This window comes from Protomyctophum parallelum, assembly GCF_964188405.1.
Source record: "Protomyctophum parallelum genome assembly, chromosome: 6".
Classification (NCBI taxonomy): Eukaryota; Metazoa; Chordata; class Actinopteri; order Myctophiformes; family Myctophidae; genus Protomyctophum; species Protomyctophum parallelum.
In genome coordinates, this window is record NC_139701.1 from 40,850,759 (window position 1) to 40,877,962 (window position 27,204).

The 27,204-nt window shown below is 43.8% G+C and overlaps 1 protein-coding gene across 1 annotated transcript; it reads right to left on the reverse strand.

The window, feature by feature from the left end:
• aspm (assembly factor for spindle microtubules) lies at positions 1-26,840 on the reverse strand (the record flags this gene model as incomplete). Its single annotated transcript, XM_083767080.1, has 26 exons — positions 1-337; positions 1,088-1,257; positions 1,982-2,158; positions 3,300-3,454; positions 4,125-4,317; positions 5,223-5,414; positions 5,522-5,671; positions 5,870-11,368; positions 11,571-11,765; positions 14,211-14,339; positions 15,631-15,779; positions 16,522-16,723; positions 17,450-17,662; positions 17,826-17,911; positions 18,554-18,699; positions 19,746-19,921; positions 20,472-20,602; positions 20,743-20,884; positions 21,017-21,084; positions 21,583-21,822; positions 22,173-22,325; positions 22,450-22,557; positions 22,940-23,035; positions 23,210-24,764; positions 24,888-25,031; positions 26,559-26,840. 26 exons carry the CDS (start codon positions 26,838-26,840, stop codon positions 235-237), a joined length of 10,854 nt encoding a protein of 3,617 aa, XP_083623206.1. The 3' UTR covers positions 1-234.
• Between the last annotated feature and the right edge of the window lie 364 nt (positions 26,841-27,204).

Here is a 27,204-nt window from a genome sequence, read left to right on the forward strand (position 1 = left end):
AACAGGAAAGACAATACTTTGCCATATGATATTACAATATCCAAAATCCTAGAAGATATCTAGTTTCATATGACAATATAAATATATACAGAGTGCGAGTGTGTGTGTGTACAGTGTGTCAGCACTACATTCATCATCTGCTTTTATGTCTGGAGACAGACACATGGTGCAGGAGACTTGCGTAAAAAAAGAAAAAAACATTATGCATCATTTTCAAACAGTGGAAAAACATATTTACAGCACAATAGAAAAGGCTTCTGCCACCATCTCAATTGCTCGAAGCGGATCTACGATGTCTTTCAGCTTATTCTTCCCGAGAACCCAGTCTGGTCCAAATCTGAAAAAAAGAAGAAAAAAAAAGGTTCATCAATTCAACATTGAAAATATTCCTTCCGTTCAACACGAATCCAGTCAATAGCACACAGCCACTATGTTGTGGTCCTGGATTCACGGGCTGAGGTCATAGGCGGAGCTTGAACTTGACGCCTGGGGGTGCGACTGCTTGGCCAACGACACCCGCGCGCACACTTTGCGTGCGCGTAATTTTTTTGACCTTTATTTTATTATTGTAGCGTTTTTACAATGCCCTAACCCCTAAAAATGAGTTATTTAGGTAGTACAGCAGCTCACACACATACACACATGCACTACAGCCATACAGCGAGTCATCATATCATGATAAGAGAGATGATTACAAACTACAGTCAGAAGCCAGAAGTTAATTTTTTCTTTTTTTTTTTGCCAGGGGGTGCAGTGCACCCCCTGAACCCCCTCAAGCTCCGCCCATGGCTGAGGTTCCCCTTTAACAATGTCAATAACTATAGGGGGTTCCAAATGGACCTTTATGTCTGTGACTCTGTGAAACTCTGAGTGTACAAATGGACCCGGTCCAGCAGTATTGTAATGGCATTGCAGATGTAAAGTCCACATACCAGCCCTGACACTTTTTTTTTTTTTTTTTTAACTCAAATCTTTGCTTCTTGGAATCAGAAATCTGTCAGGATTTAGAAGACATTTGTAGAATCGTTCCCAGGTCAAAATGGGTTAACACATTTGAGTGTTTTTTCCACCACTGCCTAACACTTACTTGGGCACCGGCCGAGATTTGCGAGGCGTCGCTTGCAGGAAGCTCCCGTTGATGGACGCGTTCATCTTGTGTCTGATGAGCGTTCTTTCGGCATCCATTTTATATTTGCGGGTTGTGAGGCGGTAGATGCTAGAGATCCTGTCCACAGTCTTGGGGAGCTTCATAACCTCCTAAAAGTTCAAGAAAAAAAACACACTTTTTAAAATGGAGTTGAAAAAAGGGATGCTAGGGTTCATGTGGTTAATACTGTACACATCAATGGTTCTCATGGATACATTTATTAATATAGAATGAAAATCAGTTTAACAACGGCAACACTATAAACATCAGCTTTTTGACAATAGAGACACTATGCATGTGTTGCGAGTTTGTAGCTAGGCAAACAAATGTACACATTATATAACACACACAGTATCTTTGACAAACCTTGGAATATCTTTTGAAACATTTTAACAATATTAATCTTGTCTGGTGGTCCTCGACACAAATGCATTTCAGATGGGGGTCCACGGAAAAATAACATTGGGGGGGAGGGGGGGGTCCTTGACATGAAAAAGTTTGAGAACCACTGCTGTACACCAGTGTTGATTTTGACAGCAAATATTGATTTAGTTTTAATCATAGTCTTTTGAATTATTCCATGTAGTCTTAGTCATATTTTAGTCAAAGAAATGTCTTAAGTTTTAGTCGACTAAATCTAAAGTTGATTTTGTTGACAAAAAATTATTTTGACAGGCCTTGGTATGCCACGTTCAGAGCGCAACACCCGAGCGGAACCAAACTTTAGTCCGCTTATTTCATAGCCACGTTCTTATTTAGTTTTCGTCAGCGAATAAAGGCAGTCGACGGACATTCTCCGCCATAGTTTTAGTGAAGGAGATCAGCACTACAGACCTGAGCCCGTTGTCTGTCCTGGAGGAGCAGAGCCAGGAGGAAGCAGGCCTTGGTAAAGATACTGCCTCCCTTGTCCGCCACCTTATCACCGGCCTTCTCCCGGTACCTCTGCAGCAGGTCCAGCAGGGTCTCCACAGAGCTGTCCACGCAGTACACGGCCGCTGTGGTCTTATGGTACTGGAGGTAGAACACGGTGAACGTTATGGTAACAGTGAAACATGATGAAATGCCTCTGGTCTTATGGTACTGAGGTACAACAAGGTGAACGTTATGGTAACAGTGAAACATGATGAAATGTACAGACTTGCATATCGTCACTGTCTGGTAGAATCCTATTCATACATTTACACTTAAATGTTTTACACTTTATAGTGACAGTATCACGCAAAAGTAGATCAAATAGTTAAATTGCCATTTTCTAGGGAAATAATCTATACAGCTGTGCTACATTGGTTCCTGTGGAACACAGCTTCTCATTATTTTATTTCTTGAAAAGTAACGGTTTTGGACATTAAACACGACACTATTAAATCTGTTGCAAACTGAACAAAAAGAGAACAACTCCTCACTGAATGTAGTGAATAGCGAAAGCGCCATAATGTCTGTCCTTATCCCATTTTGGGCGGCAACCCCTTTTGGGGTTAGCATTATGTTATGCTTTAGCTATTGAAAAAATAGCAGATCTACAAGCTCATAGCGCGCCACCGAGTGCCGCGCTACGAGCTTGTCGGTCTGCTATTCTTTGAAAAATCGAAGAACGACTGACATAGAAACATAGCTTTTTCAGTCAAGACATTATCTCAGGTCAGAATGGGTTCACGGAAGTGAAACTTCAACAGGGGCTTCATTAAAGTGGAACTAAATGTCTGAAGGAAGTCTAACAGACCAGAGGAAGGATTTCATGCTGTGTGGATGTTTTTCTACTTGGCCTACTCCATCTAGTCATTGAACATTGGAGGCGTCTCCTTTCTGTTGATATAGCCCTTTTGAGAAGGGGAACAGAGTAAGGGGATTTTTGTGCATCAGCACATTCTGTCCAATGTGAAACATTCTGTCACTTTCAGCAAAACAACACAGAACAGTGAAGTGTGGAACAGACTAAAACAAAGGTCACATGGAGCATGATATTCTAGGCAAAAAGTGAATATAAATTCTTGCAAGCCGATGTCACAAGCCATGACAAACACTAGAAATTAGTGTACTGGTGCTGGTCTGGTGGAAAAGCTTTAGTAGTTCCCCCCCCAAACAACGTTTCCAGCACTGGGATTCTATCATGCAATGTGTCATTTAAAGCATGCACGGTCCTTGTTCCAGGTACCTTGGTGAGGTTCAGGAGGATCTGGATGGAGTGAGCAATAATTTCCATGCATGGTATACTCCTGTTGCAGGAGCGGATGAGGATGAAGATGTTCACTGTGGCTCCACTCTCCACCAGGCGTTCACAGCACTCCGGTGACAGTCTGGTCGCCGTCTCTGTACAGAAACACAATACAACACGCATGAGAATAGTACAAAAACAGACATTTTGCTTGGCGTCCTGCCATTTTCTGTTTGAGAGGCACGAATGATCCAGACAGCGGCTCACTTCCTTTCTGGACTACAATTCCCATAATGTTTTGGTGCACTGCTCCCCCTTGTGGGGGGAACAGGGAGGAGCAGTGGGGAACCTGTCTTACTGAGACAACATGTAGACCAGTGAGCCAAATGTCCATGACATCATGGACACTTGGAAGTACTAAAATATCAACAAAAAAAAACACATAAATACGCCAGGAAAGTGTTCTTGTCTCCCAAACATCATTAAAATAAGATCTGGTTGCAAAAAGGTCCCTTTAACATAATGGTTACTTGGCATCCCAAAACAGGGTCGACAGTTTGAAGTCGGTCTCTGGCTTTTATAAATATTAAACCAATGAAAAGTATTAACAAGAGCGTCTGACTAATAAATAATAATTACAACAAGGTTTCTTCCCGACAGGGACGAGAACATTCTTTTAGCATTTATATAAACGCCAACTTCAGAATAATCGATCTTAATCAGAAGTTGCGTTCACTGCAGGCATCAGGTCAGTCAGAAGAAGTCTAAAGTTCATTGCAGACAAACATCTAAAATTTCCAGTAACGCATTATGATAAGGCCTTACCCAGGTTTTGTAAGGCTTCCAGAATGTGAGCAAAATCTTTATATTTAAGGAGGTAGTCCAAAGCTAAAGCTGTCTTGTTGCCCAATTTGTCTTCTTCTCGGACACCAGTGGACACTCGTTGCAGGCTGAGTCTCACTTTCACCACTTTGGGATTGTCATGAAGCATGCGGGAGCGGTGCCCTCTCCACAGAGCCTTGAGGAAAGTACAGGAATACAAATAGAATAAAGAGAACATTTTAACTATTTTTGCACAACATATTTTTCTGCGATTTACTTACCTTTATTTTTTTATTTTTTTTAAGATATTTTTTTGCGGCTTACGCCTTTATTGATTTTTTAAGGGATAGAAAGTAGGCTGACAGGAAACGGGAGAGAGATGGGGGGATGACATGCGGTAAAGGCCGTGTCGGGTCCGGGAGTCGAACCCGCGGCACACTGCGACTGGATCACCAGTCCGGTGCCCAGACCGTTACGCTACGGCCTGGGCCTACTTACCTTTATTAACCCAAGCCAAGGAACGACAGGTTACATTTTAAGCACTATAAGCCCGTAATTTAAGACGTAATTTTACTGTTTGTTTTTTTTACAATAGAATCGCTGTCCACTGGTCTGCGTTTCTATTGTAGTGTACTGGCATGGATTGTGTTAAGTAAAGGGAGCATATTCAATGAAATGTATCAAATAATGTCTCATTAGACTTCAATTATTTGGTATTCAAAAATCAAAGGCATGAATTGTGCATGAAAAGTAATTAATAGCAAAAAAGTGAATTAATTGAACACAAGAGTAATGGGAGACATCTTGTGTTTTCTTTGCAGTGAAATCTTTCAGACCGACACAATGATTTATCCCTTGAAAATACTTGACTTTACTACAAGCTACAGCATATGTGCAGCTTCACCCATTGTTCTGCACTTTGTGTGCAAGCTGTGCATTACATCCGTTTCAAAGCAAATGACCATTTGTCTACAGTATTTATATATTAATAAAATGTAATAGGTACTGTATATTCTCATGATGCAATTAAGCAATAATATAACTAAACAATTCTCTCAGCTCATTCGCCTTGAGCAATAAGCATGTGGGGGAGAGGTCTACCTGAGCTTTGATAATGCCTCCCTGGAGCCTCCTCTGACGCTTGTGGAGAAGGAATGTCTTGGCGGCACGCTGGATGGCGGAGGCAGCAAGGTGGCGTCGGGCTAACCAACGCCTGACGGCTCTCTGAGCGATCACTACTTTCCTCCTCTCCGCCAGGAAACGGGTCCTCTCCTGCCTCGCTCGAACCCATCGCTGGCGGGACAAAGAAAAAGAACACATTCAAGTCTTGAGTCGGAAATCGAGACGGAGCAACTCTTACTGAAACGGATGAACTCCCATTTTAAAGATAGACGTCGTACCTGTATGGCGATGACCGAGTGGATCTGTTTCTTGGCAGACTGCAGGGCCCAGTGGGCTCTCAGGGATCTCTGGATCCTTATGGCGCTGAGGTGGTGGAAGGCCGCTGCGACGAAACGGCGCCGCTTCTGTGCCTTCTCTGCCTCGCGTACCTGGAAAAACGTTAAAAAACAGATACATGTCATTAGTACAAACATGTATAAGTACTATTAAGTAGTATGTATATGTAATGCATGTATAATATACATAGTAAGTATATGTAGCACAAGTGAAAGTCATAGAAATTCTAAAAAGAACAAAGGAATTCAGTGCAATATTGGCGACTGTGTGCTAAAACCGCAGCTAGCTACCTGACGTCTTGTGATCCAGCCTCGCCAGTAGAACTGTAGCGTAATGGCAGCTCTTCTCATGTGGTTGTAGTTGTCCCTCTCTGCCCTAGCCAGCCAGACTGCCCGGACCCTCCGCTGTAGAACCACAGTGGCCTCCCTCTGCCTCTGGAAAGTACGTCTCTGGACGGCACATCGCCAGCAGGACTGGATCAAGGTGGCAGCTGCATTTTGTCGAGCAATCTCTCTTCTAGCCTGATGGCCTCTTAATGCAGCCTGAAGGATGATGGCAGAGTGCTTCATTTTCAGGAATCGTTCCCTCTCTCGTCTTTGAAGAATGCAGGCCCTATAGTATCTCTGGATGATGATGGCAGACAGCCGCATGGCCTGGAATTTGATGTGCTCTCTGTGCTTTCTGAATGAAGATTGGATCACAGTAGCTGCTTTATGGCGACGCGCCAGCTCCAGTCTCTCCCTGTGGCCTCTGTAGGCTGCCTGGAGACAGACCACAGCATCTCTCATTCTCCGGTATTGTTGCATTTGCTGCTTGGTCGCCACAGTGGCTCGATAGCGTTGCTGAATAGTGACGACGGAGGACTTCAGGGTGAGATATCGTCTGTGTTCACAGTGGGTTCTGTAGGTTCTCTGGATAACAGTGGCTGCATGGTGCTTTTGTTTGACTCTCTGCCTGGACTTCATACCACGGAAGGCAGATTGTAAGAGAACAGCTGCATTCTTCTTAGCATTTAGAGCATGCACCTCCTCTCTCATCAGCTTATTGGCCCTGAAACGTGCTTGCATTGTGTTTGCAGCCCACTGCAGTTTCTTGTAGTGGGCCCTCTGCAGGTACTTTCTGATGTGGGACTGAATGGTTATTGCTGCCATGCGTTCACTATGCTTCTGCTGCCTGACAACCATCCCTCTGTAGGCTGCCTGGATGGATATTATTGCCCTGCGCATCAACTCATAATTCAACCGGTCTTTTTTTGCCAGCTTATTGGCCCTGTATTTTTGCTGACAGAAAACAGCAGCACCCTTGATCGCTAAGAAGTGGTTACGATCCTTTTGAGCATGGAACCTTCTCTGAATGACAGTTGCTGCTCTGTGCATATTGTTGAGCTCACGTCGCACAAAATGACCTCTTAATGCAGCCTGAAGGATGATGGCAGAGTGCTTCATTTTCAGGAATCGTTCTCTCTCTCGTCTTTGAAGAATGCAGGCCCTATAGTATCTCTGGATGATGATGGCAGACAGCCGCATGGCCTGGAATTTGATGTGCTCTCTGTGCTTTCTGAATGAAGATTGGATCACAGTAGCTGCTTTATGGCGCCGCACAAGCTCCAGTCTCTCCCTGTGGCCTCTGTAGGCTGCCTGGAGACAGACCACAGCATCTCTCATTCTCCGGTATTGTTGCATTTGCTGCTTGGTCGCCACAGTGGCTCGATAGCGTTGCTGAATAGTGATGACGGAGGACTTCAGGGTGAGATATCGTCTGTGTTCACAGTGGGTTCTGTAGGTTCTCTGGATAACAGTGGCTGCATGGTGCTTTTGTTTGACTCTCTGCCTGGACTTCATACCACGGAAGGCAGATTGTAAGAGAACAGCTGCATTCTTCTTAGCATTTAGAGCATGCACCTCCTCTCTCATCAGCTTATTGGCCCTGAAACGTGCTTGCATCGTGTTTGCAGCCCACTGCAGTTTCTTGTAGTGGGCCCTCTGCAGGTACTTTCTGATGTGGGACTGAATGGTTATTGCTGCCATGCGTTCACTATGTTTCTGCTGCCTGACAACCATCCCTCTGTAGGCTGCCTGGATGGATATTATTGCCCTGCGCATCAACTCATAATTCAACCAGTCTTTTTTTGCCATTTTAATTGCCCTGTATCTTTGCTGACAGAAAACAGCAGCACCCTTGATCGCTAAGAAGTGGTTACGATCCTTTTGAGCATGGAACCTTCTCTGAATGACAGTTGCTGCTCTGTGCATATTGTTGAGCTCACGTCGCACAAAATGACCTCTTAATGCAGCCTGAAGGACGATGGCAGAGTGCTTCATTTTCAGGAATCGTTCCCTCTCTCGTCTTTGAAGAATGCAGGCCCTATAGTATCTCTGGATGATGATGGCAGACAGCCGCATGGCCTGGAATTTGATGTGCTCTCTGTGCTTTCTGAATGAAGATTGGATCACAGTAGCTGCTTTATGGCGCCGCACAAGCTCCAGTCTCTCCCTGTGGCCTCTGTAGGCTGCCTGGAGACAGACCACAGCATCTCTCATTCTCCGGTATTGTTGCATTTGCTGCTTGGTCGCCACAGTGGCTCGATAGCGTTGCTGAATAGTGATGACGGAGGACTTCAGGGTGAGATATCGTCTGTGTTCACAGTGGGTTCTGTAGGTTCTCTGGATAACAGTGGCTGCATGGTGCTTTTGTTTGACTCTCTGCCTGGACTTCATACCACGGAAGGCAGATTGTAAGAGAACAGCTGCATTCTTCTTAGCATTTAGAGCATGCACCTCCTCTCTCATCAGCTTATTGGCCCTGAAACGTGCTTGCATTGTGTTTGCAGCCCACTGCAGTTTCTTGTAGTGGGCCCTCTGCAGGTACTTTCTGATGTGGGACTGAATGGTTATTGCTGCCATGCGTTCACTATGCTTCTGCTGCCTGACAACCATCCCTCTGTAGGCTGCCTGGATGGATATTATTGCCCTGCGCATCAACTCATAATTCAACCGGTCTTTTTTTGCCAGTTTAATTGCTCTGTATTTTTGCTGACAGAAAACAGCAGCAAACCTGATCGCTAAGAAGTAGTTACGATCATTTTGAGCATGGAACCTTCTCTGAATGACAGTTGCTGCTCTGTGCATATTGTTGAGCTCACGTCGCACAACATGACCCCTTAATGCAGCCTGAAGGACGATGGCAGAGTGCTTCATTTTCAGGAATCGTTCCCTCTCTAGTCTTTGAAGAATGCAGGCCCTATAGTATCTCTGGATGATGATGGCAGACAGCCGCATGGCCTGGAATTTGATGTGCTCTCTGTGCTTTCTGAATGAAGATTGGATCACAGTAGCTGCTTTATGGTGAAGCGCCAGCTCCAGTCTCTCCCTGTGGCCTCTGTAGGCTGCCTGGAGACAGACCACAGCATCTCTCATTCTCCGGTATTGTTGCATTTGCTGCTTGGTCGCCACAGTGGCTCGATAGCGTTGCTGAATAGTGATGACGGAGGACTTCAGGGTGAGATATCGTCTGTGTTCACAGTGGGTTCTGTAGGTTCTCTGGATAACAGTGGCTGCATGGTGCTTTTGTTTGACTCTCTGCCTGGACTTCATACCACGGAAGGCCGCTTGTAATGTGGTCGTAGCCATTCTGATGCGTTGGTAATCTTTCACTTGGATGTTTCTCAGTTTCTGAGCTCTAAACCATTCCTGAATTGCACTTGCTGCACAGCATTGCCTCCTAAACGCAGCCTGTTGCTTATGCCTCTTGAAGTTGGCCTGAATGACAGTTGCTGCTCTGTGCATATTGTTGAGCTCACGTCGCACAAAATGTCCTCTTAATGCAGCCTGAAGGACGATGGCAGAGTGTTTCATTTTCAGGAATAGTTCCCTCTCTCGTCTTTGAAGAATGCAGGCCCTATAGTATCTCTGGATGATGATGGCAGACAGCCGCATGGCCTGGAATTTGATGTGCTCTCTGTGCTTTCTGAATGAAGATTGGATCACAGTAGCTGCTTTATGGCGACGAGCCAGCTCCAGTCTCTCCCTGCGGCCTCTGTAGGCTGCCTGGATGGATATTATTGCCCTGCGCATCAACAGATAATTCAACCTGTCTTTTTTGGACAAGTTGATTGCCCTGTATTTTTGCTGGCAGAAAACAGCAGCACCCTTGATCGCCAAGAAGTGTTTTCGGTCCTTTAAAGTACGGAACCGTCTCTGAAGGACAACGGCCGCTCTGTGCATCTCCGCCACCTCACGTCTTGCTCTGTGACCACGGTACGCAGCCTGGAGGACGACGACAGCAGACCTCATGGTTCTGTACCTCTGCATCAACTCATTTCTAAGCCTCTTTGCCCTGTAGCGCTCCTGGACAACAGCAGCAGCACACTTTGTGGCAAGGTAGGCCGTGCGCACTTTGTGCATTCTGAACTGAGCTTGAATGACGGTGGCAGCATCTCTCTTTTTCTTTAGATCTTCTCGAACTCTGAACCCTCTGTAGGTAGCTTGTATCTTCAAGGTGGCACGCCGTAGCTGCCTGTACTCCCGTTGTCGTTCTCTGCCCTCGAGGAGAGCCCTGTATCGGCTCTGGATGATAATGGTTGCACTCTGGAGGAGCAAGTATCGTTTTCTACACATCATCATTCTCACTGCAGACTGAATAACAGCAGCAGCCTGCCGTTTTCCCCTCAGCTCTCGTCTAACTGTCATGCCTCGGAACCCTGCTTGGAGAATGACAGCAGCTCCCTTCACCTTCAAGTAGTCCGTCCTCATCTCCTTTCCAGCCATACGAGCTCTGAACTGCCTCTGCATCACTATAGCTGCTGCTTTCCTCGACTCATACTGTGCGTGTGCTTTGTGCCGACGGTAATGGGACTGTATGAGTGTGGCACTTTGGTGCAGTTTCTCTAACCTCTTCCTGTCGGCTCTGCCCCTCCAAATGGCTTGTATAGAAAGTGCAGCATGCCTGAGAACCTCGTACTCCTTCCTTTTCTTCTGAGCCAATGCATTTGCTCTATAACGTTTCTGGATGGCAACGGCTGCTTTCTTCAAGGCCAGGTAGCGCCTCTGCGCTGCAAACCTCCTAAAAGCCGTCTGGATAAGTGTCGCCGCCTGCTGCTGCTCTCTCAGTAGTCTCCGTGCAACATGGCCACGATATGCTGCCTGTATGGCGGTAGCCGCGAATCTCGCCTCGACAAAATTCCTCCTGTCCATATCTCTATGCACAGAGGCCCTGAACCAGCGTTGGATCATGACAGAAGCTCGTCTCATCACAGCTAGCCTTTTTCTGACAACATGTCCTCTGAAGGCACTCTGGATGATAACGGCGGAATGTCGCTGAAGCCTCAACCTGTGCAAGCAGCGCCTCTGTGTGAGACCTCTGTAGTGAGCCTGGATGACAAGAGCACTCCTCTTGGTTCTTGCATAACGAAGGAGACACATTTGCATGCGGTACCAGGACTGTATCTTCAGGGCAGCAGCGGCTTTTCGCGCCATTCTTTCCTTGTGCCATTTCCAGAAGGCCGTTTGTATCACCGTGGCCGCTCGGTTCAACCTCTCCAATCGCTGGGCCTTCCGTCTCCGGTAGTTCCTCTGGATCTGGACAACGGAGGTTCTTAGTGAGATATATTGCTCCCGCTCTCTTCTTGCTGTGGTCCATGCTCTCGTGTATTTCTGAATAACGGCCGCAGCCCGCAGTATTCTGGCATAGGCAGAGGATGCCCTCCTCATCCGCCATTGGGCTTGAACAACAAGGACACTATATCTGAGGTGCTGGTAGGCCCTCCTAGCGGTGTGCATCCTCCACTGAGCCTGCAGTGGACAAAGGAAATTATGCGAATGGTATGAGCATACAACATGGTCACTGTATGAATGTGATTAATTACAGGTTATATAATTTATATAATTGGTACAGTATATTTCTTTTAGTTTAAAATTATTTCATGGGGAATATAAATGCACCTTTGGCTACACCTGCATTTTTCTTCTGTATCTACAAATGTAAATATGCTACCTGGATGAGCGTGGCTGCATTGCATCTCAGAGCCTGGAGTTCAGCCTTCTTCTTCAGCCTCAGAGCATTGCGGGCTGCATAGCTCCTCCATCTTGCCTGGATGGCAATGGCAGCAGAATTCTGCCTTTTGGCTTTCTGCCTGTGGAGAAAGCTTCTGACCACAACTTGGATCTTTACTGCAGCCACGTTTCTTTCCTGTAGGAGGTCAAGGAACAAGATGGTGAAAAGATTAGGTGGGGCTTGAACAGGGAAAATCTTTTAAGACTGTTAACCACAGACCTTTATAGGCATTTAAACAAAAACCCATAGTCTTCTGGTCACAGGAAGCTTTTTTCTGGGTTTTAGGACTACAAACTTCTGCACGATATTGTTAAGGAGATACAAACTCAACAGTAAAGGGGCACATTTCTACATGTATAGCCAAACCATTTATGATTATTATGATTCACCACTTTCTCAAACTACCGTTAGCGGCAACAATATACATTAACCAATAGAAAAACTAAAGGTGTGTTCAGACTTGGATGGTTAGAGCAGTGCGATTACATTACAAAGTCAATGCAAGGACGAATTGCCTGAACAGGCGCGACCTGGTGCAGTACAAACGGGACGAACCGAAGTGAATATATACACATTCAGAACGCAGCTTTAGTATATCTGTGCTCCCCCAACAGAAAGGCAAAGTAATGGCCAACAAACACTTCTTTCCTGAAAGTGTTCAGAATTTAGGCATCCCAAGCAAAATTCAACCCTAACCCTGATTAGAGTAAAGCGCTAAGCGTCATGAACCGTTAAGTAGGGGTCCATGGTGCACTGGTGGTCTGTGAAGGAATACCATGTGGTCCCTGGTCATGTCTTTAAAAACACAGGAAGGTGAAGACTGTCTTTTATTGTTACTTTTGTTGTTGAGAAACTAAATGACCTGGTGACCTATGATGAGGCATCAATGTTGAAATTTACTTAGAAGTTGGAGGTGAAGAAATTCCACAGAAAAGGAGTTTGAATCTCAAGAAGGGGAAGTGTACCCAGCCTAGTTCAGTCTCTCATCATTAGGAAATATAGATGTGTGTGCTTGACACTCTTACAATGAGTATGAGTTAATATAACACACGTTCAATATAGAAGGTTAGATAAAGTAAGAACTGCATTTAATTATGGTAATAGATCAGTGGTTCTCTACTTTTTCTGAGCTCTGGACTACTAGCATATTTCAGGTCAATAATGACTGATTTAATTTGTTGTGCGTACTACCACGTAGTATCGTGCAACACATTTTCATTTTCAAGCCTCACCCTAGTCTACACCACACCTATTAATTCTAATTATGTTTTATGGACTTTTTTCTTATTTCCTTTACATTTAACAAAAAGGTATTTAATTTATTTACATTTTAAAACGTTTTCCCATGGACCACCTGCAGACCTAAGTATACCATGGATCACTAGTATAGTCTGTAAAGTATTGGTTGAGAAACAGTGGGATGCATAACCATTGGATGCATATAGAAAATAAAATAAAGAACCTTAGCCCATATCCCACAGACGGCACCCAACCCAACAGTGGTCCCCAGGTTGATTATTAAAAAGTTATTGTACCAAGAAAACAAGTACCGTAATTATTATTATATGTGCAACAGTGTAACCAGTATAGAAAGTAAACATCAAAAGCATCCATTTGTTTTTATGTTGTGTGGAAAATAACTAGGAACATGTACTTAAGTACAATTTTGAGGAATTTGTATTTTACTTCTATTTCCAATAGTTTTACTTCTACTCCACTACAACCCTGATCCAAATAAAATACTTTTACTCGACTACATGCATTTGAAAACGTTATTTATTCGTTTCTAAAACATACATTAACCACTTCAGCCCTGTATAGATTTTGGTCATTCGAAAATAGCCGATCTACAAACTCGCGATGCGACGCAATGTGAGTTTGTAGATCTGCTATTTTCAAAAGATTTGTATACATGAAATGGGACATTCTGCATAATGAGTACTTTTACTTTTGGTACTTTAAGTACATTTTGATACCAATACTTTTTTGGTTAAGTAAATTTTGAATTCCGGACTTTTACTTTTGCACTGCAGTATTGCTACTTTTACTTAACCCATTTTGGACTGAGGTCGATAAAATAAAATGGCTTCTAAATCCTGAAAAACCTATGTCAGTGGTGCTCAACCTTTTTCATGTCAAGGACCCCCAGAATTATCTCTACTGGGCCACAGACCCCCCCCCCCCCCCCCCCCCCCCCCCCCCCCCCCCCCCCCCGTCTCAAAATATGTAGTTCCAGGGACCCCCCAGAAGCAAATATTAATGTTCGCTCTGAAATATATATTCAATGATTTGCGCCACATTTTAACGATTTTTCAAAAATAGCAGATGTAGCGCGCCACTCGGTGGCACACTATGAGCTTGTGGATCTGCTATTTTTCAAATGCTAAAGTATTTATAATGCTTGAAACACCAACAGGGGTTCCCACCCAAAATGGGTTAAGTAAAAGATGTACTTCTACCACCACTGAACACGTTTCTTCTTGGACATGACACCGACCTGGTAAAGCTCCTGGTCTTTCTTCAGCCTGTACTGACACCGACCTGACACATGACATGATATGACCTGACCATGACACCGACCTGGTAAAGCTCCTGGTCTTTCTTCAGCCTGTACTTCCGCCAGGCGTCCTGGATGACCCGAGCAGCTCTGGTCTCGTTGCGCAGGTCCAGCAGCCGTACGCACAGGAACGACAGGTATGACATCACAACCTGGAAAACAGCACGGATGTGGCGATTTAACCCGAGATCTTCTACATCCTGACAGTTTTCTGAAAAATGTCAGTCAGTCGTTCTTCGATTTTTCTAAAATAGCAGACCTACAAGCTCGCAGCACGCCACTCGGTGGCGTGCTGCGTGCTGCGGTGTTTTTCAATAGCTAAAGCATAACATAATGCCAACACCAAAAGGGGTTCCCGTCCAAAATGGGTTTTAAGCAATACCACTCAGTTATTCACATCATGTCTAGTCTGGCGAGAAGCACACTAAAACATGTTAATGTTACTTAATTTTATGTTTAATTACCATGTTAAACAGGGACCCTCCAACTGTACAGTGGCTCCACCATGGCCCGTAGCACTTGCCCTAGCCTAGCCCCTTATTAGATAGCACTTTATGTAGACTTGGATAGTATTTTAGACAGACTTATAGCTCGTTACGTAGACAGCACTGGAATTGCATTTTATAGTACACATGTATATTGTATAATATAGTATAGTTGACATAGATACTCCACTGTTACGTTCTTAGTTTATACATGATTCATGATAACTACTTTTTATATATGTGATGTATGCCATGCTTTTGCATAATGTAAATCGCTCTGGATCAAGAGCTTCTGCTAAATGCCTAAATTGTAAAATTGTACAACCTCCACCTACTTTTGAGCCAAAAACCCTGCAATATCTCAGGAAATATTCGATTTTTTTTAAGGGGCAATAAACAACAGAACAGCTGTTTATTGCCCCTTAAAAAAAATCGAATTAAGTTTTACTCGTGGCCATTGTCTGCACTTCCAGTGCATTTCTTTTGCATTATTTTCCAAGTTGCGAGCTTGGCAAGCAGACCAGGGGAAAAACCTTGTGTTCAGAGTTCAACTCAACTCACATGATCCGTCCTGCACTGAGTTAACCCATTCTGACCTGAGATCAGATTCTAACGCACAGAAGAATGGTGGTTCTTTATTGCATTTTGACCTGAGATCAGATTCTAAAAATGTCTTAAATCCTTACAGTTTAAAAACATAGCAGACCTACAAGCTCGTAGCTCGCCACTCGGTGGCGCGCTATGAGCTTGTAGATCTGCTATTTTTCAATTGCTAAAGCATGACATGATGCTAACACCAAAATGGGTTAAGCTGCTGTTGTTGCTGTGTCAGTTATGTAATGTGGTATTTGGGTTACCATTACCATATTGGTTCTTAATGGGCTTCTGACCCAATTAAACTTTTATATGTCGCAAATAGTGATGGACTTCGATATGTCTGAGTCGGAGCCACTCTCACCTTCTCGTTGGGGATGGTGTTGGACATGTCAGCTGTGTTCATCATGGCGGGTACTCCACCCAGGAAAGCCACAGCAGAATGTATTAATCGGAAATTGTTTCTCTCATTCTCCAGGAGCTCTTTGTAGTCCAAAGAGGAAGATTCTGGACCTGTGTATAACACAAGAAAATAAAACATTGGTGGCAACATTGGCCTTTTTTCCCCCAGTAGTCAATTAATAAAGTAAAATTTCAAGTAACACACCGTTTCAAAACGTATCAAACTACAATGTCACTGGCTGCCACCTAGTGTCAAAGTGTGTGTTTTTAAAAGCTACTGCTTAGGAAGGAAGCCGAGTCAATCTCTTGTTGATGCACTGTAATGCTTCTAAAGAAGTCGATTTCAATCCTTTTCATGTCAATGGAATTATTTGTAACAGTTGAAATCAATAAGATATCACTATTCGGATGTTAACCTGCTGGCCGGGTTAGGTGAAGGTGGGGGCCGCATGTGGCCCCCGGGACTCTAAAGCACCAATTCTAGAGGAGCTCACAGTCTCCTGATCAATCACTACGAAAACCATTAACTGCAAACTGGTAGTTGACATTTTGGCCAACAAGTACCGTTTATACGTGTGGTGGGGGGCTCAGAGTGCGTCCACTAAGGAAAGTAGGCTTTCTAATGACACAACCCGCCTTTGTTTTGGTGAGTAGCAAAAACGTTCTTTTCATTTACGCTACAGAGGAGAGGCTGGTCTGATTTCGATTTGAGATTTTAAACCGAAAGTCCCATAGCCTTATACTGAAGGAGTAGAAGGCTATGGACCAGAGCTATAGATAAACTCTACAAAAAGCTTAATTTACTGCTTTGTCGTCATCTCTCTCTCACATAACAATGTCTATAAACATTTACCATCTTGGCCCGTCTGCCTGGAGTCAAAAGAGTCAGAGTCGCTGCCTGAGGAGTCGAGTTCCACTCGACCCCGCTGGGAGCACTCCACTGTCTGGGTGGTGCTCTGACGGACGGCCTCCGCTGGGAGCTGGTTGGGGTGGTAGTGGTGGATCAGGTGGCAGAGGAGACGGCCATCCGAGAAGGACACTGTGAAGTTCTCTGCCTGCGCAGACAGAGGAACAAAGACGGACCATAAGTTTTGTCGTTTTCTCGAGTTTCAAAGTGTGAACATACACACACCAGGCAGACACGAGGCACAGGCGCACAGCATCTGCTATTTTACTTTTGACCCATTCAGGCCTGACCTCAAAATTAATATATATATATATATATATATATATATATATATATATTCTAAATTCTAAATATTTTCACGATGTTTAAAAAATAGCAGATCTACATGACAACAGAAAACAATCACTTTGAGTGAACAACTGCTTTGTTCCTTTTAGGTCATGTGTGCGTTTTGTTATTATGCAACCATCTTGGCCAGTTCAGGCTCATAAAAAGGGATTTTAGAGGAAGAATACTGTACATAAAGCATTATTCAAATGCCTAGTTTGGCTACACCAAGAAACATTACCTAAATTCCTGGTGGAATATCCAGACATAAAAGCTTTTTCTTAACCCATTCTGGGCGGGAACCCCTTTTGGTGTTAGCATTATGTCATGCTTTAGCTATTGAAAAATAGCAGATCTACAAGCTCATAGCGCTCCACCGAGTGGCGCGCTACGAGCTTGTAGGTCTGCTGTTTTTGAAAAATCGACTGACACAGAAACATGGCTTTTTCAGAAAACTGTCAGGATGTAGAAGACATTTTTTGAATCAGATCTCAGGTCAAAATGGTGTGTGCACAGCATGCTCACTATGAGCCATCATTCTTCTCACCTGCAGGCCATAGAAGTCACAGACGGCGTTAACCCAGTCCATCAGAAGAGCGATCTTGGTGCTGCTGTGTTTGTATGGCACCCTGACCTTTGCACCGATCGCCGTTAGGCCCTGATCAGCCCTCAGAGAGGCCAGCCTCACTTTAGTGCTCCAGGTTCTCTTCAGGAACTCTATCTCCTCCCTCAGCTGTTCCTCATCCAAAATCACCTCCACCTAACAGGGATTTGAGGACACATGATTATGATAGAGTACTAGCTATTGCTACTACATTCTACCAGGGACGTGCTTTTAGAAGCACATCTTCTACCCAAACTGAAACAGATTTGGGGATTTTATATGTGTAATCCATTTGTCTTAAAACTAACTGGGTACACACCTGAAAAGCAAAGATGAGTTTCCAGAGGAGGCTCAAGGTCTTTTCCCTGTGTCCGTCCACAATATCCCTGGAATCAATCGCAGATCCTGCAAATGGGAAATAGGAAAACAGATTCAAGTTTTAAACCAAGTGAGATAATGTAACCAAATGTACAATTAATAAGAGGCACACTTCCAGTCTTGCACACAAATACCCCCTTCGAACACTGTGATTTTCTTTTTTTATAACTGTGTATAAGCAATTTTCATTATGCTGATTTTGATTTGTCTTGGTAGGCAAACGGCTTTTTCAAATTAAACAAATGGTGTTTACAAGCAAATGGCAAGTGTTCAAACTGAAATGACAGATGCAGCTAATGAGCGGTATCTAGAAACGTGGCAGAAATAAAAATCACTCCCGTGTGAAGTGAGTGGTGCAACTCTGTGCGGGGGTCCCCGGAAGTTCCAGACCCACAGGAACACACCCAGGGTGCCGCCCTGGTTCCCGCGAGCCTCCCCACGTCGGAAATGGTTGAGAAATGACAGAGTTACCATGTGGGGGTCCCTCTACTGTACTGTCACACTCTAAATCATCATATATACAGTTTATATGTGTGCATGTATGTTAGGCTGCACAACAGTGACACCTGGTGGTGAAAACCAAACGCTATTCTGTGCTCAGACAGCACGAGAGAGAGAGACAGACACACACGCACACACTCTATGAAAGGAGTAAAATATTCCAATTACCATATTCGTCCTTTAGGTCAACATCTCTGTCTTTGAGCACCTTCAGAGCAATCTCCACGTTGTGGACCTTCTGTAGGCGGCTGATGGCCGGAAGACGGAGCTTACGGGATAGACTCCAGTCCTTGATGAACAGCTCCATCACCCGCCTAGAGATAAAGTGAAAGTCAAACAAGACATACAAACAATGCCCTTTCATAATCATAACCAGCCCTGGGTGAGGTGAGGACATACAAACAATGCCCTTTCATAATCATAACCAGCCCTGGGTGAGGTGAGATATAGACAGAGAGGGTGATATTAGCAATGATGTCAAACAATGATGTCGAGCACCGACTGGACTCTGTATTGCCGTGTACCGCTTAAAACAGTGGTTCCCAAAATGTTCTCCCGGCCGGGACCCTAGATGTGGCATTTTCACCATTTCTTAAACCTTTTTGTTTTCAATGAAAATTTGATTTCTTTTTTTTTTCCTTCATTATTCTGAAATGCTTGTTACTGTGAAGTATGCATAGTAGAGTTCACATGCAATTGGCAAGTATGCCATATTTTGTCAGAGTCCCGAGTCTCCAGACTCATCTGCCAACCTCAACTTCAGACTAGTCAATAATGTATTTATTCCTGCACAAGACTCATACCCTACCCCAGTGGTTCTCAACTTGTTCAGGCCATGACCCCCCCACAATCATCAGATTTGAACTGGGGACCCTCCACACTGACAAGTACATGGAATTGTAGGAGTTGAGGCATCCCATTTTGTTTGACTTGGCTCGGTAGATAAATATTGCTGAAAATAGCTGATCTACAAGCTCACAACGCCTTGGCGTAGATCGGCTATTTTCAAAAGATTTGCCTCTTTCTTCTATTTGAGAATTTGGCCCATGTTTGATGTTTTTTTTATAGTATAGTTTATAGTAGGCTATAGTTTGAAACTTTCGATGCAGTAATGGTCCTTTTAGGTATTAAAGTCTTAAATTGTCACTTCACTGTCAGATGGGGACCCCTCCCGGGGGTCCTGACCCACAGGTTGAGAACCACTGCCCTACCCTACCGTCTTCATACAATTGGTGAGTTAATATAAATAAAATGAACAATGGAAGGCTGTGTTATCCAACTCTACATCTATTAAATCATCTTCTAATTCCAAGTGTGAATTAGACCGCTCTATGACAACATGCCAGTATATTTCACTTACACTAGACGAATTCCACATTTCAAGTCAACTGCCAAGTTCCTCACAGCAAAGTCAAACTCGTCCAGGGGCGTCTGCCCGTGGGATACTGGTAATCCCAGGTAACCCAGATGCCGAGGAAGGATCCCCTCTCCACTCAGGAAGTCTCTGGAGAAAGCCAGGAGCAGGTCTTTGCTCGTCTGGAGCAGCAACAGGAACACACATTAGGAAAAATAAGCAGCATGGCAAAAAAGCATTTTAAGAGCTTTTGTCCAGTGAATTGGCACGTAGAAATATTGAGGATGGGTCATAGGAATTTGCAATATCTCACAATTGATGTTTGATCAGCCTTATTTTCAATATTTCATTTGAATAATTAATATACCAAGAGATTGCAGCTATACATCATTAGCTTTGACCCATTCTGATTTATCAATCATGGACTGACAGACAGTCAATCAGGACACGCACAGGAGCTTGGCGTGGTAGAGAAGAGGGGCTGATAATATTTAGCAGATATTAAGACAAATATGCATCCAGGCTCCAGTAGACTCACTGCCTTATAAAAGGAGTATTTTGGTCATATGGTGCAGCTTTACTTTATAACCACGTGTTCATGTTGTGGTTACAAAGTTGTTTTTGCAGATTGCAAAAGATCTGTGTGTGTCTGTGTTGCTCTACCTTGAACTCTGCGTCCATGCAGAACAGACAGGGCTCTGTGTGTGTGTGTGTGTGTGTCTGTTGCTCTACCTTGAACTCTGCATCCATGCAGAACAGACAGGGGTCGTGCTCAATCATTCGAGACTCTTTGGCCTTGTCCAGGAAACAGACCAACAGGAGCAGCTTCTTCAGACTGAAGCGAGACAGCGCCTCCTCGTGGCCTGACCAAAGAAAGTAAAATGAGCATCAATGAAACCAAACATGAACAATGTCAAATGTATACTTTAACAGTGCTTGTAATCAGCTTTTTCCCCCCACTCTGCACAGTACAGAGTTAAGTATACAATCGTTTCCAAATTACCGTCTTTGTAAAGGTTAGGCACTTTGGCATGTCTGAACTGAGCAGCAAGGTCTGGATTCCACAGCAGCCGTTTGAGGATGAACATGGCCAGACCCAAGACGTCACCATTACTCTCCAGTGAGATCAGCTCCCCAAAGATCGTCTGAAGGCGTGCCAAAAAGATTAAATTGATGAGAATCGTGTCAATGAACATTACACACATTGAAAGGGAAAAACTTCCTCGTTTGAAACACAGATCAGAAGTAAAAACACAACATTGCTGTGTGCTGAATACCTCAAGTCCAATCCGTAACCACAGAGGATTGTACGCCAGCAGCCAATTAAGAACTTTTTGGCGTTCACCTATTGAAAGACACGAACACAAAGATTACAACCAGGTCCTTTATCGCCTCCCGCAAACCAATTAAAATGTAGTCCGCTCAAACAGAATGAATCATAAGACCACAAAGTAAATAAAGTCATCTTCATCCTAGGGCTGGGCAAATTAACCGGAAATATATCCAAAACTGATATTTATAAATTAGAAACAATAACTGACTTATAATCGAGAATCACCTTGTTTTTAATTATATACATTTTTCATGTCAATGAATCGACACAATACATTTTTTATAATAGACAAGAACGATTAGTCTGCTTAAACACTTAATTCGGGCATTATACTTTGTTGTACAATGATGGCGTACAAAATAGTGAAAATAGCTGATCTACAAGCTCACTATGCATAAAGATGGGACGTGTTGTCATGGACGACGACGGTCATTTTCTATTTTGTTTAAATAATTATTCATTAAATCGTAATCACGACAAAGTCAACCCAGCCCGGCTTCATTCACTCACCGATGTCCTTCCAGAGGTGCCGGTCTTTTCTAATCAACAGCCTCTTGGCCTCCACCTCCTGCTCTAGCCTCTGGATGGCTTTGACCATGGCCTCGGATGTGAACAACTGGCACGCTGCACGACGGAGGCGGTTCAGCCTTCGCCGAGCTGTGTACGTGCTGAAGGACATCTCCTCTTTGGTGGGAGCTTTGGGCACGTTGAACGTCTCGTCGCTGCCCATGACTAGAGACGCAGCGTTCACTGCATGAGTTGAAGACGAGAGAGAGGGAAAGGTTAAAGCTCTCCTCCTAAAGCTTAAGCTACACACGCACCTCATGATTCATTCGTTTTAGTATACATGGTGTGCTGCAAAATCCCACAAAATAAATCAGGTTTCCATGGAAGTCACACATCAATGATCAAAGCCCCATATTGGTGCTAGTTCCAAATGTAAGGTACAGGACTACATCAAAGAGTCATTACAAATGTGATTTTGACGACAAATGCCCTAAATGAAGGACAAGGAAAAACAGAAATAGGAACAGATCTTGGGACACCAATCGTATATGGCCCAAAGACTGTCTATCGAAGTCAAGACATGTTAATGTTACCTTTCCCTTTAGCAACTTCAGTGTTTACTTTGAAGTCATCTGGGGTGAGGATGTAGTTGATCCAACAAGTGAATCCTCTCTCCTGCTTCTCAATCCACCTCTCATCATAGAACATATTCTTGGCTGCAAATGGCATTGGGTGTCTTGGTATGACTGTAAGAAAATCATGCTAAAATATTACCAAATCATAATCCACTCACAAAAAATATAAAACTACAAAAAATATATATAAAACACAGATGAAATCAAAATGTAGCCCACAATAAATATCAAATACCTGTTTGTGCAGGCTTAATGAAGGTCAGCTTAGACTGTGCCACTGCAACAATTCTTGCTGTCTTACTCTTCACAGGCCGTGCACCAAATGACTTCAAAGACTGTGAAGCTATATGAACACAATCAGAAAATAATTTTCAATGATATCAATATAAAATACATTCATACTAGTATACTATGGAACAAGTATATGGTAAATGCTGCATTTATAGACAGTACATGTAGACTTTATCCAAAGTGCTTTACATATTGTGTGCACAGTCACCCATTCATGCACACATTCCAACCAGCTCATCGGGAGCAATTAGGGGTTCAGAGTCTTGCTCAAGGACACTTCGACACTAACTCTGGGGGAGTCTGGGTTCGAACTGGGAACCTTGCAGTTCCCATCCGACCACTCTACCCCTGAGTCACCGCCGCCCCAATTGACATCTTAACATCACAGGTTAGAGGCCAGGTATAGCCAGAACACATTAATTTCACACACGCACCTTGTGACAGGTTCTTGGAGCTTGGTTGCTTGGCTTGGGTAAGGGCCACTGTCTGTGGGGTCTTTACAGATAATACGGATTTAGAGCGCACTGAACCTGCAAAAAAAAACAACACAGAATACACAAAATATCATGTGGCTGCACATAATATATTTTTTGCCAACTATAGTTATTCCAAGCTTTCAAGTGTCAATGAAGATTATGAACACCAACGGTGTATAAAATACCAGTAATTATTTAGTCTTTCAAAACCAGTCCACATTTTCTCACCTGCCGTTCTTGGCTCCTGCCTCTTTGGTACACTCCTCTTTTCTTGCACCGATTTCTCCTTTATAACAGCTGCCACTCTTCTCCTTTTTCCTCTCTCAGTGTTCCCAACATTCTCAACCGTCTCTCCCTGTAAAAATTCACCACTCTTCCTCTTCTTGTTCCTCACCGCCATGTCCAACACAGTCAGGCTGTGGATTGGGAAAGTTAAGTCTTCATGGACAGACAGAGGGGCAAAAATAAGATGTTGTGGGGTGGTTAAACTGGTTATTAAAGACTGCTTAAGCACATCAGAGCCTGATGGTGAATCACAGGGAAGAGAGGATGGGGCCGCGGATGGAAGAAAACCGACAGTGAAAGTATTGTCAGATAGGCCTGAACGAACTGAAGAACTGACTGGAGAGGTGATAGGGAAGGATGCCATAATTGGGAAGGCAGTTGGAGCACGCAAATCATCATAGGCTGAAGTCATGCTGATGGATTCTGATTTGGATTCTGATGTCGGCCGTCTGTTTTCATGTAGAGAGCTGGGTGATGTAGAGTTCTGACATTCCACACTTCTGCTGCTGTCTCGTTCTATGACAGGGAGGTCGGGCGTGGCTGGGCTTGATTCACAAGCACTGCTGGCATCAGTGAGCTCAAGTGTTTTCTCCAAGAGCTTTCGTCTTGACTTCTTTACTATTCTCTCGCCTGTTGCGACTGGGGCTTTGACCTTAGTCACGGTGGCGGAAGTAAAAGAACACTTCTTAACTCTTTGGTTATCACCAACCTCTATCTCTGGATCAACAACCTGGCTGGTGCCTGGCTTTTTGCTCACGAAGAAAGTAAGTCGTGGCTTACTGGACTCCACAGGGCTGTCCGGCAAATTTGTAAGTGCATCATTTTCGGAGCCACCACCATAACTTCCACTCAGGGATTCTAATGAATCTGAATAGTCATAACTGGAGCTTGCATTGGGAGGACTGGCAATGAGATGGATCAGGTCAGAGTCAATGATGGCCAGAGCATCTCTGACAGACGGCATTTGAGTTTGGGGTAAAACACATTCACTTTCCGTAGCCACAGCATCAACAGGGCTTTCACGTGACTGTATGCGGGGCATGAGGTTTTTAAAGCTCTCTGGTGTTCCTATGGGAGAAATTGTCCTGTTCAGTGCTCTGGTTATCACTCTGTGCTCAGGTGTGCTTACTAGTTCATGAGGCTCAGCTGAACCGTTGGTAGACGCCATGTGATCGCCAACAGGGACAAGCAGAACAGGAGAGTTATTCTGAATGCTGTCCTGGTCTGACTGGACCAGGGCCTTTTGCCTCCGAGTGGGCTTAGAAGCCCTCTGCTGCTCTTCAATAGGGCTGTACTTGAGGGACCTCTGCCGTACTCTCTCTCCCTCATTGAGCAAAGACAGTGGGCTCCTGGGTTTTCCACGCATGTATTGCTGGTTCCGGGGAACTTGGAAGGTCTTATTGGCTGCAATCTTCAAGGTGGGCCCCGTTTTCTGTCCTCTAGGCGTGACTGATTGGTCACCTGCCCTCTTGTTTTTGATTGAATCCCATAAGCTTTTCTGAAACACAGTACAAAACATTACCAGATACCGTTTTAAATTACATGCTCCAGATAATGGCAATGTGTGATTAAAAACAATGGAGTTCTCCCAGGCCAAAAATCCCTCCTGCTGTAAATTTACCTTTTTCTTTTTTGGTGCCTCTGCTCTCCCAAGCACAACTGCTTGATGTCTGAGGACGCCATTTGCATTGAAGATGACCAGTTCTCGAACTCCACCTTCTTCAGATGGGGTCCAGGTTATAGTCAGAATGAAATGGCTTCCAGGCTGCCAAAATAAAAACATATGTATATAGGATGCAGGGAAGGTCTTTTAGATGAGACCCAGGGACATTACCGGTATATGAGTCCCACTTCAACGACGTTATGAGTCAAGTTTTGCAATTTTTACAAATTGCAGCATTTAACTCCAATTTCATTTTATATGGTTATAATGTAGTTATATTCATGTAGAAGACAGAAGAAGAAATTATTATTATAACTAAAGCTAGCAAAATAAGCTAGAATTTAAAAAAGAAAAACAGTACAGTAGCATATAGTGCAGAGGTCGTTGATTTATTGTGTCCCTTAACTATAAACTGTGTTTTGGGATGCGAAATGCACCCTATTTTAATCTCTGCCATGGTATGATTATGGTATTGTACTAGTTTCTAGAACACAGATGTAATGAGGTCTCACTCACTGGGAAAGAGTTGGCCTGTCACTAGTTTATGTTACTCTATGGCTGTGGTAAATGTGTTATAGCCGATACTCTTAAATACTGTTTTGTACCACAACATCACCCGTGAGCAGGGTTTCTGTTTATTTAATGTATTGTTTTATATATGAACAAATTACTTAACCACTGGGCAACATTTTATACTTTGTATGTTGCACATTGGCGTCATGCCAAAACAAATAGCTTTGCAATGCAAAGTGTTATGAGCCAAAAGTGGGATAGATTACCAATTAATAACTATATTGTATTAAATGATTGTGCAACTATGTTTATACTAGATGAAATCAATTCAATTAACTGTTGCTTGCACCCCACTACAGTGACTACACCACCACCTCCAACACTTGGATCAAGGAAATGAAGGAATTTCTTGACAGGAAGTAGCTCATAACATCATGGATTGTTATGAAACAAACACATAGAAAGAGGATATTCAAGCTTTCCCTAATCCCTACAGCTGCAATGTGTATTTTTTTCATAGGCTCAATATGTTAGTTTGACACATTCAGGAGATCTCGTGATCTTTTGTGGCCAGATGTAATTTATTGGAGTCTAGTAGGACTATAGTAAATAATAATAAAATAAATTGCTATAACATTTTGTAAAGAAATACATATTTAGCCCCATGCTCGAATGCCCCCGCCCCCCTGTCAAAAACCACTAAAATCCCTAAAACGAAAGAAAGCAGCAAATGAAGAAAAAGTAACACTCATCATCTACTTTCTCTCATAACAACCTAAAACATGAACATTGGATGAAAAAAACTAAAGTTGTCCAACACTTTTTGGCAGCACACTTGAAAACAGCATGGTAACGGTAGGTATTATACTAGCCTACTTAACGAAGCCAATGGGTGTGGGGACTGTTCTTAATATTCCATCCAGCATTGCCAACGCCCAGCAGCCTACACATTGAATTAATATCAAAACATATTAGTCTTCTTTTTTTTACCTCTTTCACCTCAGCCTGCCCTACATTGTTAGCAGCCTATAAGTAGATGAATTTTATTTATCGATTAGGCCTAGCAGCAGGCTATAATAAACAAACAAACACCGACTCCATGTTTCTTGTTGTTACCTGAATTGTAAAACTGCTGTGATCCACAGAAAAGCCCTTCGACGACGGTATTTTCTCGACTCTAACCTCGGCCACGGCATCCTCGGTGGGATTGTCAACGCGCAGAAGGGCAGACTTCGAGGTGCCCAGTTTCACACAACCGTAGGTTACAAACGGAGCCTTTGAGAACTGCATCAAACTGAGAACTGGAATGGCATTTTCTTTGTCGCTGCGGTCTCTCTTTGTTGGACTGATGATGTCCAGATATCCTCCTCTCAGCGTAGAACTCATACTTTCAGCCATTTTTGGCGAACACAAAACGCACAACTAGTCTTCGGCCGCACGCTGCTACATGTCTGACTGCCTGGCGAAAAAACTACTGTACTGACTGAATGTTTGTTGCCGTTTAAACATGCGACGTTGACGTTCAGCCTTGCCGTTTGAAATTTCGACCGTTGTTTTCAGTGGTCGCTCAGCCAATCGCAGTGGAGGAGCGGCTGCGTTTGCTCCGTTTGTCCAATGAGAACACAGAACAACTTGAACGCGTACACAACATTCTCAGCCTATCGGAAACTCTCATCGTTGCATTTAAACAGCTGTTTCTCAACGTCTGGTCCGGGGCCAGCCAGCAGTGCAAATGGACCCCCAATCTAAACTGTACAAATGA